The sequence below is a fragment of the Thalassophryne amazonica genome, chromosome 5, assembly GCF_902500255.1.
Source record: "Thalassophryne amazonica chromosome 5, fThaAma1.1, whole genome shotgun sequence".
NCBI lineage: Eukaryota > Metazoa > Chordata > Actinopteri > Batrachoidiformes > Batrachoididae > Thalassophryne > Thalassophryne amazonica.
In genome coordinates this window covers 2784072-2798044 of record NC_047107.1, presented here as the reverse complement: position 1 = coordinate 2798044, position 13973 = coordinate 2784072, and the positions used below count along the sequence as shown (strand labels likewise).

Below are 13973 nucleotides of genomic sequence, written 5' to 3'. Positions count from 1 at the left end.
AGCAAAAAATGTGTCCTGATTCCCTGCGTTTCGATGTCTCCGTCAGTCAAGTAGTGTTCTGGGAGTATTATTTCATCATCACTTAAGTCTCCCATCAAAGACTGTCCCAAGCATTGATCAGTCTGTCAGCTTTTTCACTATAATCTAAGATTTAACTCTTTTGATTTATAACCAACTTTATTTATTTAATCCTCTTACAACCCTAACACTTCCTAATGTCTTTGCTCCCGACTTTCTATTTTTCCTTCTAGTTTTTTCACTTTCCACTTCTCTTTTTCGCTTCTCTCTTTTTCTGCTATGTTTGTTTATTAGTTTTCTTTCTTTGAAATAATATCTACCTTCTCTGTATTTACATAGCAGTCTCTTCTCCTGTCTTTTTCTTCACTGTCTCTGTTTCACACTTTCCTCTCTGCCTGTCATGCACCTCCCAAGTCCTCCTGTTGGGTCTAAACGCCTCCTCCTTCTCGTACTCTTTACATTAATCTTGTATGTCAGCCAGCCTGCAGGCCCTCACAGCTTTGCCTGCAACTCCCCGCTTACTCTCCGCTCTCCCACACAACAATCTTCAAAAGCTTTATACACAAAAATTATTAAAAACAACTTTCTATATATCTCTATCTAGACTTCTGCCACTTTTCACTCCGCGGCTTTAAACAACCTTTTTATTCACTTAACACCAATGTGTTCTGTTTAAGTATGTATCTCTTCTTCATGTTAGACAGCTTCTCCGGCGCTGCCAGCAACTCATATATTATTTTTTAACAAGCCCTCTTTGAGCGTACAATATTTCATTTACTTCTACGCCTTACCGCGCCTCGCGTGCGTATCCTGTGCTTAATATATTATTTTTCACAAGCTCTTCTCTGAGCATACAATATTTCATTTACTTCTACGCCTTACCGCGCCTCGCGTGCGTATCCTGTGCCTTTCTGCACTTTCTTCTACTTTTTTCCCACTTACTGAGCTCCTCGTGAGCTTAATGTGCCTTTGCACTGAACATATTCTCTTTTTCTTTTCTTATAAAAAACTCATATTACTGTGTACTTAATTACTTATTCTTCTCCCACGCCCCACAAGCGTGTATTTGGTGCCTTACTGCACTATTTTCTGCTTCATTAATTCTCATGTATTCTGCACTAACTCTCTATTTATTTTATTTTTTTTATAGTTTTTCTCTTTTCTTAAAAAATGACGTCCTTTATTGAGCTCTTTTACTTACTGTCAGCTGTGCTACTTTGCACTTTTCTCTTTAAATCTCTTTATCACGTACGGTATTTCTACTGCGCCCCCTCAGGCGCTTATCTTGTGCTTTCTCTGTACGTATTCTCTTGTTAAACTCTTTTTTCTCACTTATTTTACTTCCGTCTCTTTTCTTTAAATAACCTCATATTATCTTGTACCTATTTGTCAGTATACTCCCCTAAACTAACCCCTACAGCGCATGCTATCAGCCGCCACATTAGTAACGAATTTCAACACCAATTATTCCCCAAGCATCCAGGTTAGTTCTCCACGCACTCTTTTCCGCACCAGAGTTCATGAACATTCCTGACCTTTCACTCACACAGACATTCTTTTTCCCGGGAACACACACACCTTCTGAGCATTTTATCTACAAGGCCTGATAATTTTCAATCTTATCTTTTTTAGTCTCTTATCAATTTTCTTAGTCCAGGTTCTTTTGGGTAAGAGGCAATTAAAAATATCACCTGTCAACTTGGGCGGAAATCCCGACTCACTCCTCCAGATCGTGCAGAAGTTACAAAAGGTTTCTGCTTTCCTTTTAGTCGTGATCACTGTTATTTACGGTCTGGAGGGATGAGCTGGACTGCCCCAGGCTGCCGGAATGCCCCTGGACCCTCCTGAAGCTGGCTCGCCAAGTTCTGTCGTGGTTCGTCTTTCGTCTTCTCGGGATGTCGTCTTTTAGATAACACAAACTAATTGCAAGTGATATGCTAGAAAAGGACACAACACTTTAGAATAATTCAGCCTTAAGCAAGATAAAATGCACAGAGTTTTTAAGTTTATTTAAGCCTTCGACACAGAGCTTAGACAAACTGAGTCCTCTAGAGAGACTGAATATGTGACAACCGCGCTCATCTATTTATTGGAGACCCGCGGGCATCGCTCCTCCTTCGACTTTTTTATTTATTTCATTCCCAAGACATGGTTTTCTATTGGAAGCGTGCTCTAGTGAACCCTAAGCAGGTGTTAGGCCATTATTTCAATGTGACAAACGCTCCCATTAAAACGTGAAGGATTTACAACTGATTTTTTTAAAAGACCTTCAGCCACAGGTGCAGCTGGCCTGAGGCCCCCCGCACGTGGCCTCAGCCACAGGTGCAGCTGGCCCGAGGCCCCTGCACGTGGCCTGCGGGAAAGCACCTAAGAGGCCTTGGAAAGCCCCTGACAGACTGAATGACTAATAGAGCCCTTTTTTTGGGTTGAACACCTGCTAGTTCAGCCAGAGGACATACAGTTCAGATCAGGACACTTGATAGTTCATCATAGTTCAAATAAGGACCTAAAAATTCTTCTACAACATGTAGCATCTGCCCCCTGGGAAACATGACTTACTTGGCTTCAGGAGAAACATGGCTGGAATAAGGTCCGGAACTCCAGATGCTCAATACTTGGCCCAGCTTCACCAACAAAGTGCTTGGAATAGATGTATTTGTCCTTCTTGACATGTTTGTGGGAGAAATTTCGTCGACCACAAGCACGACTTGATTCCACCGTTTGTACTTCTCAGTGATTTTAAGGATGGGATAAAGTTGACTCCTTCCATGTAATCCTTTGCAGGTATCTTGAATCGCTCTGAGTCCGACACAGGCCAAAGCTACGGTGCTTTGTTGCCACTGTTTTTGGCTTGAAGGGCTATTCCGCGGAAAATAAAACGAAAAAGCCGACTTGGTCCTTTTAGACGGAGAGAAAAGTTCAGTGCAGGCTTCGCCTCCTTCAACCATGATGCAGAGCTAGCTAACGTTAGCTGTCTGTTTGTAAACAGAAACAGAGGTGCGCACCAGGGGGAAGGGCGGCAGTGGCTGCCTCCGCTCTGCCTGTCAAGAATTCTCATAACCTGTTCATACCGTAGGATGGTATAATTGAAAATTTTTGTGGTTTTGATGCTGTGGCTTTTTCATACCACGGTATACCGTGAAACCGATTTTGGGCCCATGTCTAGATTGATCCACTTTTTAATTATTTTAATGACATTTCCATCAGGTTTGTTGGTTTGGACATTTGCTGCTGGTGTTGATGTAATATGGGTTTGCTTGGTGCACTTCAGGAGTAGTTAGCTTAGCGTGTTGTCATTAGCCCATTAGACCTGGGCCAAGGGTCATCTGTTTGGGATTTTTAAAATTCTTCTTCTTACTTATAAGGTTTTGAATAATCAGGTCCCTTCTTATCTTAGGGACCTCATAGTACCATATCACCCCAATATAGCGCTTCGCTCTCAGACTGCAGGCTTACTTGTAGTTCCTAGGGTTTGTAAGAGTAGAATGGGAGGCAGAGCCTTCAGCTTTCAGGCTCCTCTCCTGTGGAACCAGCTCCCAATTCGGATCAGGGAGACAGACGCCCTCTCTACTTTTAAGATTAGGCTTAAAACTTTCCTTTTTGCTAAAGCTTATAGTTAGGGCTGGATCAGGTGACCCTGAACCATCCCTTAGTTATGCTGCTATAGACTTAGACTGCTGGGGGGTTCCATGATGCACTGAGTGTTTCTCTTTTTGCTCTGTATGCACCACTCTGCATTTAATCATTAGTGATTGATCTCTGCTGTCCTCCACAGCATGTCTTTTTCCTGGTTCTCTCCCTCAGCCCCAACCAGTTCCAGCAGAAGACTGCCCCTCCCTGAGCCTGCTTCTGCTGGAGGTTTCTTCCTGTTAAAAGGGAGTTTTTCCTTCCCACTGTCGCCAAGTGCTTGCTCACAGGGGGTCGTTTTGACCGTTGGGGTTTTTACGTAATTATTGTATGGCCTTGCCTTACAATATAAAGCGCCTTGGGGCAACTGTTTGTTGTGATTTGGCGCTATATAAAAAAATTCATTGAATTGATTGATTGATTGATTAACGGCAACTTAATGCCTGCACAAAGGCTGGTCTTGGCTGTGTGATGTTGGTCGACAGTGAGCTGTGTCCATACGTTAGCAGACCTTGTTCCAGGATGCACTTGGTGTGCACGGTAGCACGACCTTAAAACCAAAGGGATAACGCACACTGGGGTTCAGTTCTGTGACCCAGCTGTCTGCAGGGTTTCTCAGGCCCGGTGGTCAGGCTGAACTCGTGACTTCTAATCAGTGAGGTTTCTGGTTTGTAGCGAAGACCTGCCCGCAGCATCAGAGCCATGCATGTGTGGTTTACAAGAACAAATGACCAAAACCCTATTTTCACAGAAAACTACATCCAACGACCAGGATCAGTCTGTTTCAGCGTCGCTCACCTCCACACCGGCGGCTGCATGGCTGCAAACAGTCGGCTTGTGTGGAAGCCAAATTAAGAATCAGAGAGTTGATTTTGATGCTGTGGTGCCGACTCGTCTGAAACCAGCTGTCGAGTTTTTATCAGAGTAAACTGTGAGAGAATGTTTCATGGAAAAAATAAGAAGTGCGCTGTGCACACACGGCGGTGCAGTTGAAGGGCTCCGACTGACCTCCGACTCTTACTGTTCTTAATATTTTTATAAGTCAGAATTAGTGGAGTAGATCTCAGATTCAGACACCGTCTGTTGATGGCTGCACCTGATGTGGGCTGCAGCTGCCGCTGTGAACATCACGCTGACCACTGGAAAGGTGAACAAAAACAAACCAAAAATAGATTAGCACGCTGTCAAATCACTCTCTAAGAGTTGGTCCACATGAGGGAATACCAGAATCAAAGTGCTCTGGATGTGCTGGAGTGATGACTGGTATTTGACCATATGTGTCGTTGGTGTTATTAACACCTGGTGGCCATCCAGGCTTATCATACTGTGGGGGAAACACTCGATCACATGACATTAATGTTGCTGCTTTTATCTAAAGCGACATACAAGTGAGCAAGCTCATGATTGTCTTAATGTTTTACAGACTATTTCAGCATAAAAATTGTTATATTAAATTGCAATATGAACAGTAAGTAGTGAATAAAAATATTTTTGTCAAAATCATGAGAAGCAAAAATAAATAAATAAATAAAAAATTGAGCAATTCAGTATTTCTTAACATTTATACAGCATCAAATCACAAGAAAGCTGCATCAGGACGCTTTGTATGAATAAGGTCTAACTTTAACAACCCGCAGAGCAAGAACACAGGTGAGATTGGGAAGGAAAAACTACTCTGATGATTTCAGGAAGAAACTGCCTCAATAGCAGTGAAGCTGATTACCTCTTATCAGAAAGATGATTAACAATAATAACGTCATTTATAACTCTTGAAGGATAAATACATTTGTCCTGTCACCACTGATCTACCTTCATTCAGCTCGGTGGACTTGGTAGAAGTCGGGGATACTGTCCTCGTTATTTTCTGGACCTGTGGAACTTCTGCCAGCTCGGCTGTGCAGAGCGACTCTCTGTCTGTTAACCTCAAGCCTGTACAGGGAAGAGACGTCAGACACTTCACCCTTAGCTCTCTTAACTTTTTGAGCTTGCTGTCTGTAGTGGAGCAGCTGTATTTCTTACACTCACACTTATCACCGTTACTGCATTAATGACACACAGTTGCACCAGTCTGTCCCTTCAGCACAGCATCAGACCGTTTTTAACAGGATGCATTTATGACTGATCAATGTGCGTGTGCAGTGGCAGCCCGTCTTCTCACAGTGAAGAGAGGCTGCTTTTCTACCACGACGGCATCAAAATGAACAATTATCCCTTTAAAAACAAGTCACGACACAAAAATCACACTTTATGTAAACTTTGCAAATTTTTCTACTGCTCACATGCATTTTGAACGGTGGGGGGCGGACCGTACAGATCACAGATCAACAGTCACCCATTACACAACTACAATGTGTGAAAAATTTTGACCCTGTGTGGATTTGGAAGATCTAAAATAATTGAAAAAAATTCAAACTTGTACACCCAGTTTTTGAGTTGTTGATTCCGCCACGATAAAAGAACAGTTCAAAGACCTCATTAACAGCCCAAAATGACCATGATGAGTGCATGTGCACTTCTTACCATAGTTGTATCGGTCTGTGCTCTGCATTCTTAAGATGTATGGTTACTCTTTTCCAAAGGTAAGGATGAAGTCAGCAGGTCACAGATCTTGTTCTTAAGGTGCACCTTTTGTTGTGGCTGGCGTGCCTGGCTGGCTTTTGTGTGTCTTTTGTTTCTGTCTTTTGGTTTTCCTCCCAGGTGGTGCGCATTTGGGACTGAGTGGCTGTGTAGCTGAGTTTATCAGGACCTCACCCTGATCAGCTGAGGCTGATCACGTGCAGCTCGTCAGGACTCACAGCTGTGGTGCATCTACATGGATTGGAACATGGTAGCATTTAAGTCTGGAGTACACAGTGTGTATTTGCCAGAGACTCGACCTTGTGACCAGACGGGTGAGATCGTCGTCTCGAGAGCCATCTCATCATCAGTGGATGCAGAGAACGTCCAGGTTTGATGCATGGTCTGTGAAAGAGGAGGGGGTGAGGTCTCACGCTCGTCAGCACACTTCCTGAGGTACGTTAGATTTTGTGACTAACATTTATACAGTCAGTAAATGTGGTGTCCCTCACACCTTATTATATTGAGCTGTATGTAGTCGTTTAATCAGCTTCCACTGCAGTGGAGTTTTGTGAACAGGGTGTTCCATGCCTGCAGGGTGGGAAGCTGATTAGTAATTAAGCCAGGAAGTGTTTGCTGTTTGTACACCTTTGAGCGGTCCCTCTGTGTGTAGAGTGTGAACTCACATGATGATTTCTTCTTTCACAGACTCGGTTTGTCGCGGCCACCTGGGGGGTGTCGGCGGGGTCCTTGGGTCCGAACTGGTTCTGGCTCCGGACCGTTTTGTGCTGCTGGGAGTGCACCGCAAATCCACCACGCCAGACCGCGCACTTATTTGTTTGTATTTTTTCACATCACTGTTATGTTTTTTAAATTCTGTTATCCTTTGTACCGTGCTCTGCTTATTTCATACTGGGTCCTTCAAATGCTGGTCGGTTCTCCGGGCTGCTTCCGACACATAACACCTTTTCTCTGGAACGGCCTGCCTGCTGACACATAGAACAGATTAAAACCCTAACATGTCATTATTTTGAACTCTGTGGTACTAAATCATTGCATTTCTGTCCGAGTCCTTCTCCATCAGTCACCTATGTAACTGGTTTAGTGGTTAGCAAAGTGCTAACCACTAAACCATCAAACTGCCCACAACACAAACACATCTTAGATATTTACAGACTGCAGTATAGCTGTAGTACTGACTACAAACAGCATGGTACTGTTTGGCAAATCTGTCTGGAAGAGGAGTTTCTCCAAAACTGTCACTGTGCAAGATAGAGGCCAATGAGGGAAGCCTCCAAGACACCCAGGCCAACTCTAAAGGACATACAGGCTTCTGTGGCTGCGGCTGGAGAAAGTGTGCACGGTGCACTGAAAATCAGTGCGTCTTGATGCTCATCACAGGAATCCTTTTTGTCGATGTGTACATAACCGACTCTGTGTTTGGATTACTACCGCTCTAGCAAAGTGAAAGGTAAAACATTTATTTGCACCTCATCGTGATGCACAGAAACACTGGCTGTGCTGCCCTCATGCTTCTTACAACGGGAATGTGTGCTGTGATAATGCTGAATCTTTGTTGCCCTGCTGATCTGCTGACTCTGAAGTGCAGAAAACATGTCACACTGTTTCCTGAGATTTGTAGCAGAGTGGCTGTAAGGAAGCTGTGCGGCAGCACCGGGTCCCTGCTGATGTCTGCAGACTGTTGTGTGTTGGTCCACCTGAGGCTGCAGCAGCTACATAACTGTAAATCCTGGTCTGTGTCTGTGAAAGTGCTCTGACGATGTGACCTTCTGTCCTCCAGGAGTGTGTCTGAACTGTGTGGCCAACACCCAGGGATCCAACTGTGAGGAGTGCAAGCCTGGGTTCTACCGCAGCCCCACTGCTGCCCTGACCGAAGCCTGTGCACCATGTCCGTGTTCCAATTCCACCTCCACTGGCACGTGTCACTTTGGTGAGTCACAGGCTGCACACAGCCAATCAGATTGTGTTTTTCTACCCATGGTTCATTTCTGTGAGGAGGCAGCTAGACCCTCGACACAAGACAGCACCCAGGTTCTCTGTGTACTTAGGATTAAAAAGGGTTAAAGGACATGGACTAACTGCAGCTTAGACGAGGAAAGCCAACCGAACTCGAGTGTGTGTTTTGGAGGAGTGATAGAAATGTGAAGAAAAGCATTTCACCTCTCACAAGTCTCTGATGAATTCAAGGTGAAATTATTCACGGTAGGTTAAGTGGGGTCTGGAAGCATACGCTGGTGCTGCTCCGCCTCACCACATCCACCACATTATAGAACAGCCTTGGGTCCTGGACGGCGTTATATTAGTGAAAGGAATATTTTTTGTCTCAATAATTTCACATCAGTTTAATTGCCATTGTTCTGGAGGAATCAGCGGGCTGCTTTTCCTGTTTGTGTGTGTGAGAGAGAGCGAGCGAATGGTTGTAAAGTGTCCTCCATAGCGTCCACAAACAGGCTCTGCTGTGTGTGTTTATGGTCGCAGTTCACAAACTGGGCCTAAAAAGTGTAACAGGGAATGGTTGTGTTTTTTTTTAATTCATTATGTAAAGTATACACATTTATCCCTTTCAAATGCAACCTTCTGGATTTAATTATTCCATTTAGTTTGAGAGAAAAAGCCAATTTATGTGACTTAAATGAATGGAAAATGTATTGGAATTCAAAACGTTTTTATTGATTTTCTCGGAATTTAGCTTTCATCAAAAAAAATAGCATTATTCAGTCAATTTTTATGCAACATCTATGGAACTGTTTCAAAATGTGCTGAAGAACCCGTTCCTTCATAATATACCATATGTAAAGACATCTTGGCAAAGAATGACTATGAAAGGTTGCTTGGAAAATTACCATCAAATAAATGTTGAAAAACTTCAGCGAAATTGCCAAATGAGATTCTGAGTTAAATCAGAAGCCTGTTTTGGAGCAAATGTCAACAAGTACCTAAAATCTGAGCAGAAACACAAAGAGCTACAAGAATTGCAAAATTACCAACACATTCCCTTGTCCAGTTACCTAGAATTCTGCAGTGTGGCACATAATACCTTCATGGTTCACTGTGCTCAATAAGAAGCTGTCCCCTGACTGAACAAGTTCAGGTCCAACATATAGGACACTCTCAGCAGGAATTAGGACTTCCTTTGTACAGCATGCCAGGCCTGTTTGTCTTCTGAATTTCACAGTAATAGACTTTGATTACTTTTGTCCCTTTACCATATGAATGACCCATACTTTCACTGTTTTCTGAAAGCTGTATGACACCTGACGATGTCACATGCACAAGAAAGTGGTCACTAAAGCCCCGTTTACACAAAGACGGTAAGAGCTCCCGGAAGCGTCCCGGAAGAGTTTTTGGCCGTCTTAAGGATCACACGCCGTTGTTAACGCCGGCACTAGGGGGCGTGGTTTAGTTCCGGCTTTACCAGGAATCGCTCCCGGAATTATTCCACATGTCAAATAATTCCGGGAGCGCTCCTGGAGACCTCCCGTTATGACGAACAACGGCGTGTGATATGTTTTAATCGCCGTTTCATCCTGCCGCTTCCTGTAGTGCCGCAGTTCTCGTCGCGCCGCGATGACCAATCAGGGACTGAATATGTAGTGACGTGGAGATGTCTGGAGTTTGACTGAAGATGTGAACATGTCCTGTATCTGTACCTGTGAGCAGGACTTATGTCTCTTTTGTCCTTTATTTTACAATCATGACAGAGTTTTTGGAGCGAACAGCAGCATGGAGCGGAGGTTCTTTTAAATTTTATTTTACGTGCGCGCGCGTGCGCAAATCGTCCTGGAGATTATTTTACTTATTAGCTACACAGCTGTATAATAAAGCAACTGGTGACTGGTTTCTAAACACAATTATGACAGAGATTTGGAGTGAGCAGCAGCTGCTGCCTTTTCTTTTTTTTCTACGTGCGCGAATCGTCTGTAGAGAATATTTTATTAATGAATTACAAAGATGTATAATAAAACAAATGGTGACTGGTTTCTAAACACAGTTATGACAGAGTTTTGGGGGGGAGAGCAAGCTGCAGCCCCACAGCAGGCAGCAGAGTTTCTTTTTTTTTAATTGTTTACATGTGCGCGCGTGAACGGGACAGTTGATCCTCAAACTGGGTCCTGCAGAGGCGGAAGGACCACTGAAAGCAGTCGTCACACAGACACAGCTCCGGCAGCAAATAATGATACTCTCTGTATTGGGGGCTTTCCACAGCAATTCGCTCCGTGTGATCAAGGTCCGTCATAACTTGACTGACAACCGGAGCTGGCGAGCTCCGCCCCTTTCCACCGCGAAAACAGCCGGAACTACCGCGAACTTCGGTCTACGTACTACTCGCCGACAAAACCGTCTGTGTGTAAACCAGCCCTTAGGGACTCTGAGTTTGGCTTCACAGCCACAACAGTTGGCAGAATCAAACACTAACACAAGACTGAGTAATAAGTTAGTATATGTTTATTGAATCACCACCGCCACCACCGCTGAGTCCACCCCTGACAGAATTATTCAACAGACCAGAAGTTGCTTAATTTATGTCCAAATGTTATACATATCACTGGAAAGAGAAGATCATAAGCTTTAAAATGACACCAAGATTGTCTTGGTAGGTCTTCTCTTCTCCAAGAAATTACATCTGATGTTCATAAAAATTAACCAGAGTGTTACAAGTCCACCTTTTTGATAGACCAGTATATGAAATGCAACCGTATCTCAGCTCTTCCCTCGGTCAAACTGGCTGCTTTTAGCTGGTAGGAAGAGTGACACTCACACAAGCTGGAATTAAAATCAGCACAAATGCACTGGCTGCCTACAGTATTGTTTGTTCAGGGGCGCAGACCCCCTCCCCCAGATTTAAAACCTTCAGACAGAGAATCTGTCTGATGTCCTTAACTGACACTGATGTGTGTTACTTAATCACATTACATTTGGTCATTTTAACATCAGAATCAGAATCAAATTTAATGCCAAATAACTTCTCACATGCAAGGAATTTGATCTGGTGTTATTGGTGCATAAACAACAATAATGAAAAAGCAAAAAAAAAATACTTTTGTAAGAAGTAAGAGTCAAATAGGCAAAACTATGTTCATTGTTAAATAAATATAACATATTGTATACATAACATATTATATACAGTATATAACATACTGTACAGATGTACAGTACCTTTCAGTACACAGACGACCAATCTGTATTTTGTGTGTGTGTAGGGGGGGGGAGCAGGGTAAATGGGGTCTCTGGTATTGTTTATGACAGAAACAAAGCTGTTTTTGTGTCTTGAGGTTTTGGTACTGATGGACCTCAGCTGTCTGCCAGAGGGGAGGGTGACAAAGAGATTGTGTCCCGGGTGAGAGGGATTGGCCACTATCTTGCTTGCTCACCTCAGGGCCCTGGAGGTGTACAGGTCCTGTAGGGATGGCAGACTGCAGTCGATCACCTTCTCTGCTGCGTGGATATATACAGGAATACGTATATACAGGAAATTTTGGGAAATTCTGGAAGTCCATGCTGGTGCACAAGACAGCAGGGTTTCAGAAACAGACACCACACCCATCTCTGGATGGAGCCGCACATCAAACAGAGAAAAAACTGAATCAGGTATCAGAAAGACAACAAATACAGTATAACTTGTCAGCATTAAACTACAAAAAACTAAAGAAATACTAAGGTGATCGCCGGCCACTAGCCCTAAGCTTCACTAAAAGACCCGGACTTTAGATAAAGTTGAGGCTGCGGCACGCTCCGTTTACTAATAAAATTAAATTAAAAGGGTAGAAAGTATAGTAACATACTATGCCAGTATGCTAGCCATATGAAAGGGAAAATAAGTGCGTCTTAAGTCTGGACTTGAAAGTCTCCACAGAATCTGACTGTTTTATTGACGCAGGGAGATCATTCCATAGAACAGGGGCATGATAAGAGAAAGCTCTATGACCTGCAGACTTCTTATTCACCCTAGGGACACAAAGTAGTCCTGCACCCTGAGAACGCAGATCCCAGGCCGGTACGTAAGGTTTAAGTTGGTCAGCTAAGTACCGAGGTGCCAGTCCGTGAATAATTTTAGAGTGAACAGTGAAGTGATGCCAAAATGGATGTAATGTGGTCAAACTTTCTGCATCGTGTCAAAAATCTGGCAGAAGCATTATGAACCATTTGGAGACCCCTAATGCTGGACTGTGGTACACCAGAAAATAGAACGTTGCAGTAGTCCAATCTGGGAGGAATCTTTGCTATATTTCATAAGTGGAAGAAAGCAGTCCTCGTAAACCTGTAATGTGGAGGTCAAAGGACAACGTAGGATCAAAAATCACCCCAAGTTTCCTCTCTGTCAGTAAAGAATGCTGTAAAGAATGCTGAAATGAGATTTTACACATAACCTGTTAACTGCTACCAATCAGACGGTCAATAATCTACTCTGCGGTTCATATGTTTGTAAATCTGATTGTAATGAAGTCAGTGCCTCACCAGCCATCAACCTCACCACACGTCACTGTCCAGGTGAGGGACAGAGATGGCCTTGTGGTGTGAGAGGACAAGGAGCTTGAAGGTGTTCATCACCAGAGGTCAGGACGATGGGTCTGTAGTCATTAAGTCCTGATGTTTGTTTTTTGGAGATGGGAATGATGGTGGAGGTCTTGAATCATGCTAGCACCTGGTATGTCTCCAGTGAGGTGTCGAAGATGTCTGTGAACACTGAGGACAGTTGGTCTGCACTGTTCTTCAAGATGGATGGGGAGACAGAGTCCGGTCTGGCTGCTTTGCGTGGGTCCTGTTTCTTGAAGAGCCTGTTGACATCTCATGAATGGGGAGAAGCATGGTAGGGCAGGGAGGGTGGGGAGGTACTGGTGGGTTAGAGCTGTGAGCTGTCATTGGTGATGGTCGTAAGACTGTCTTTTAAAGATTCTTTCAAATCTGCAGTAAAATTCCTTCAGCTGGTTGGCCAGATGAGGGTCCTTGGCAGAGTGGGGGGAAGTTTGGTTTGTAATTGGTGATTTGTCTGAGGCCTTTCCAGAGAGAAGTGGAATCGTTGGCCGAGAGGAGATGTTGGAGTTTCTCACAGTACAGCCACCTGTACTTTGACTCCTTAAACCTGACCTTGTCCCCACTCTTGAAAGCCTCCTCCTTCTGCATCCTCAACTGTCTGAGTTTAGGACTGAACCAGGGTTTGTTGTTCACCGTGGTTTGTTATGGAATGCAGCAGTCCTCACAGAAGCTGATATATGAAGTCAAAGCATCTGTGTACTCATCCAGACTGTTGGTGGCAGTCTTGAACACATCCCAGAGTGACATGGGGGCTGGCATGATAAGCATTGTTCATAGTTGTGTAGCAGTGATCCAGAATTCTGTGGGAGAGATTACCTTTGTTAAAGACTCAGACTCACTTTTATTGTCACTTGACCCTTACAGGCAGAACGAAATGCGGTTTCTCCAGGTCTTGGTGTAGTTAACTGGGACAGTTTTTTTTTTTTTTAACCTAACCTATTGTATAAACTTTTGCAGTGTGCAATATGCGCACACCTGTGGCCATAGAATATATATACAGGGCACAGGGTCGGCAGCAGCGTTAGAGTATTAAGAAGGTGACAATGTGCATGTAGTGCAGAGTTCACAGTTTGGTGGTGGATGTTGAACTGTTCAACAGTCTGACAGCATTTGGGTAGAAGCTGTTTTTCAGTCTGGATGTTTTTGCCCGGATGCTGCACAGCCTCCTTCTAAAGGGAAGGGGTGTGAACAGACTGTGTGCAGGGTGGGTGGAGTCT

General features: G+C 43.9%; 1 protein-coding gene across 3 annotated transcripts in view; it reads left to right on the top strand.

Annotated features, from left to right (window-relative positions):
- The window catches only part of si:ch211-158d24.2 (multiple epidermal growth factor-like domains protein 9), a 174767-nt gene that overhangs the window by 90926 nt on the left and 69868 nt on the right, over positions 1-13973 (top strand). For all 3 annotated transcript variants that reach the window (XM_034169654.1, XM_034169652.1, XM_034169653.1), the window contains exon 4: positions 8003-8152. In XM_034169654.1, coding sequence (XP_034025545.1) covers positions 8003-8152 — 150 coding nt within the window. The remainder of the gene's footprint in view (positions 1-8002; positions 8153-13973) is intronic.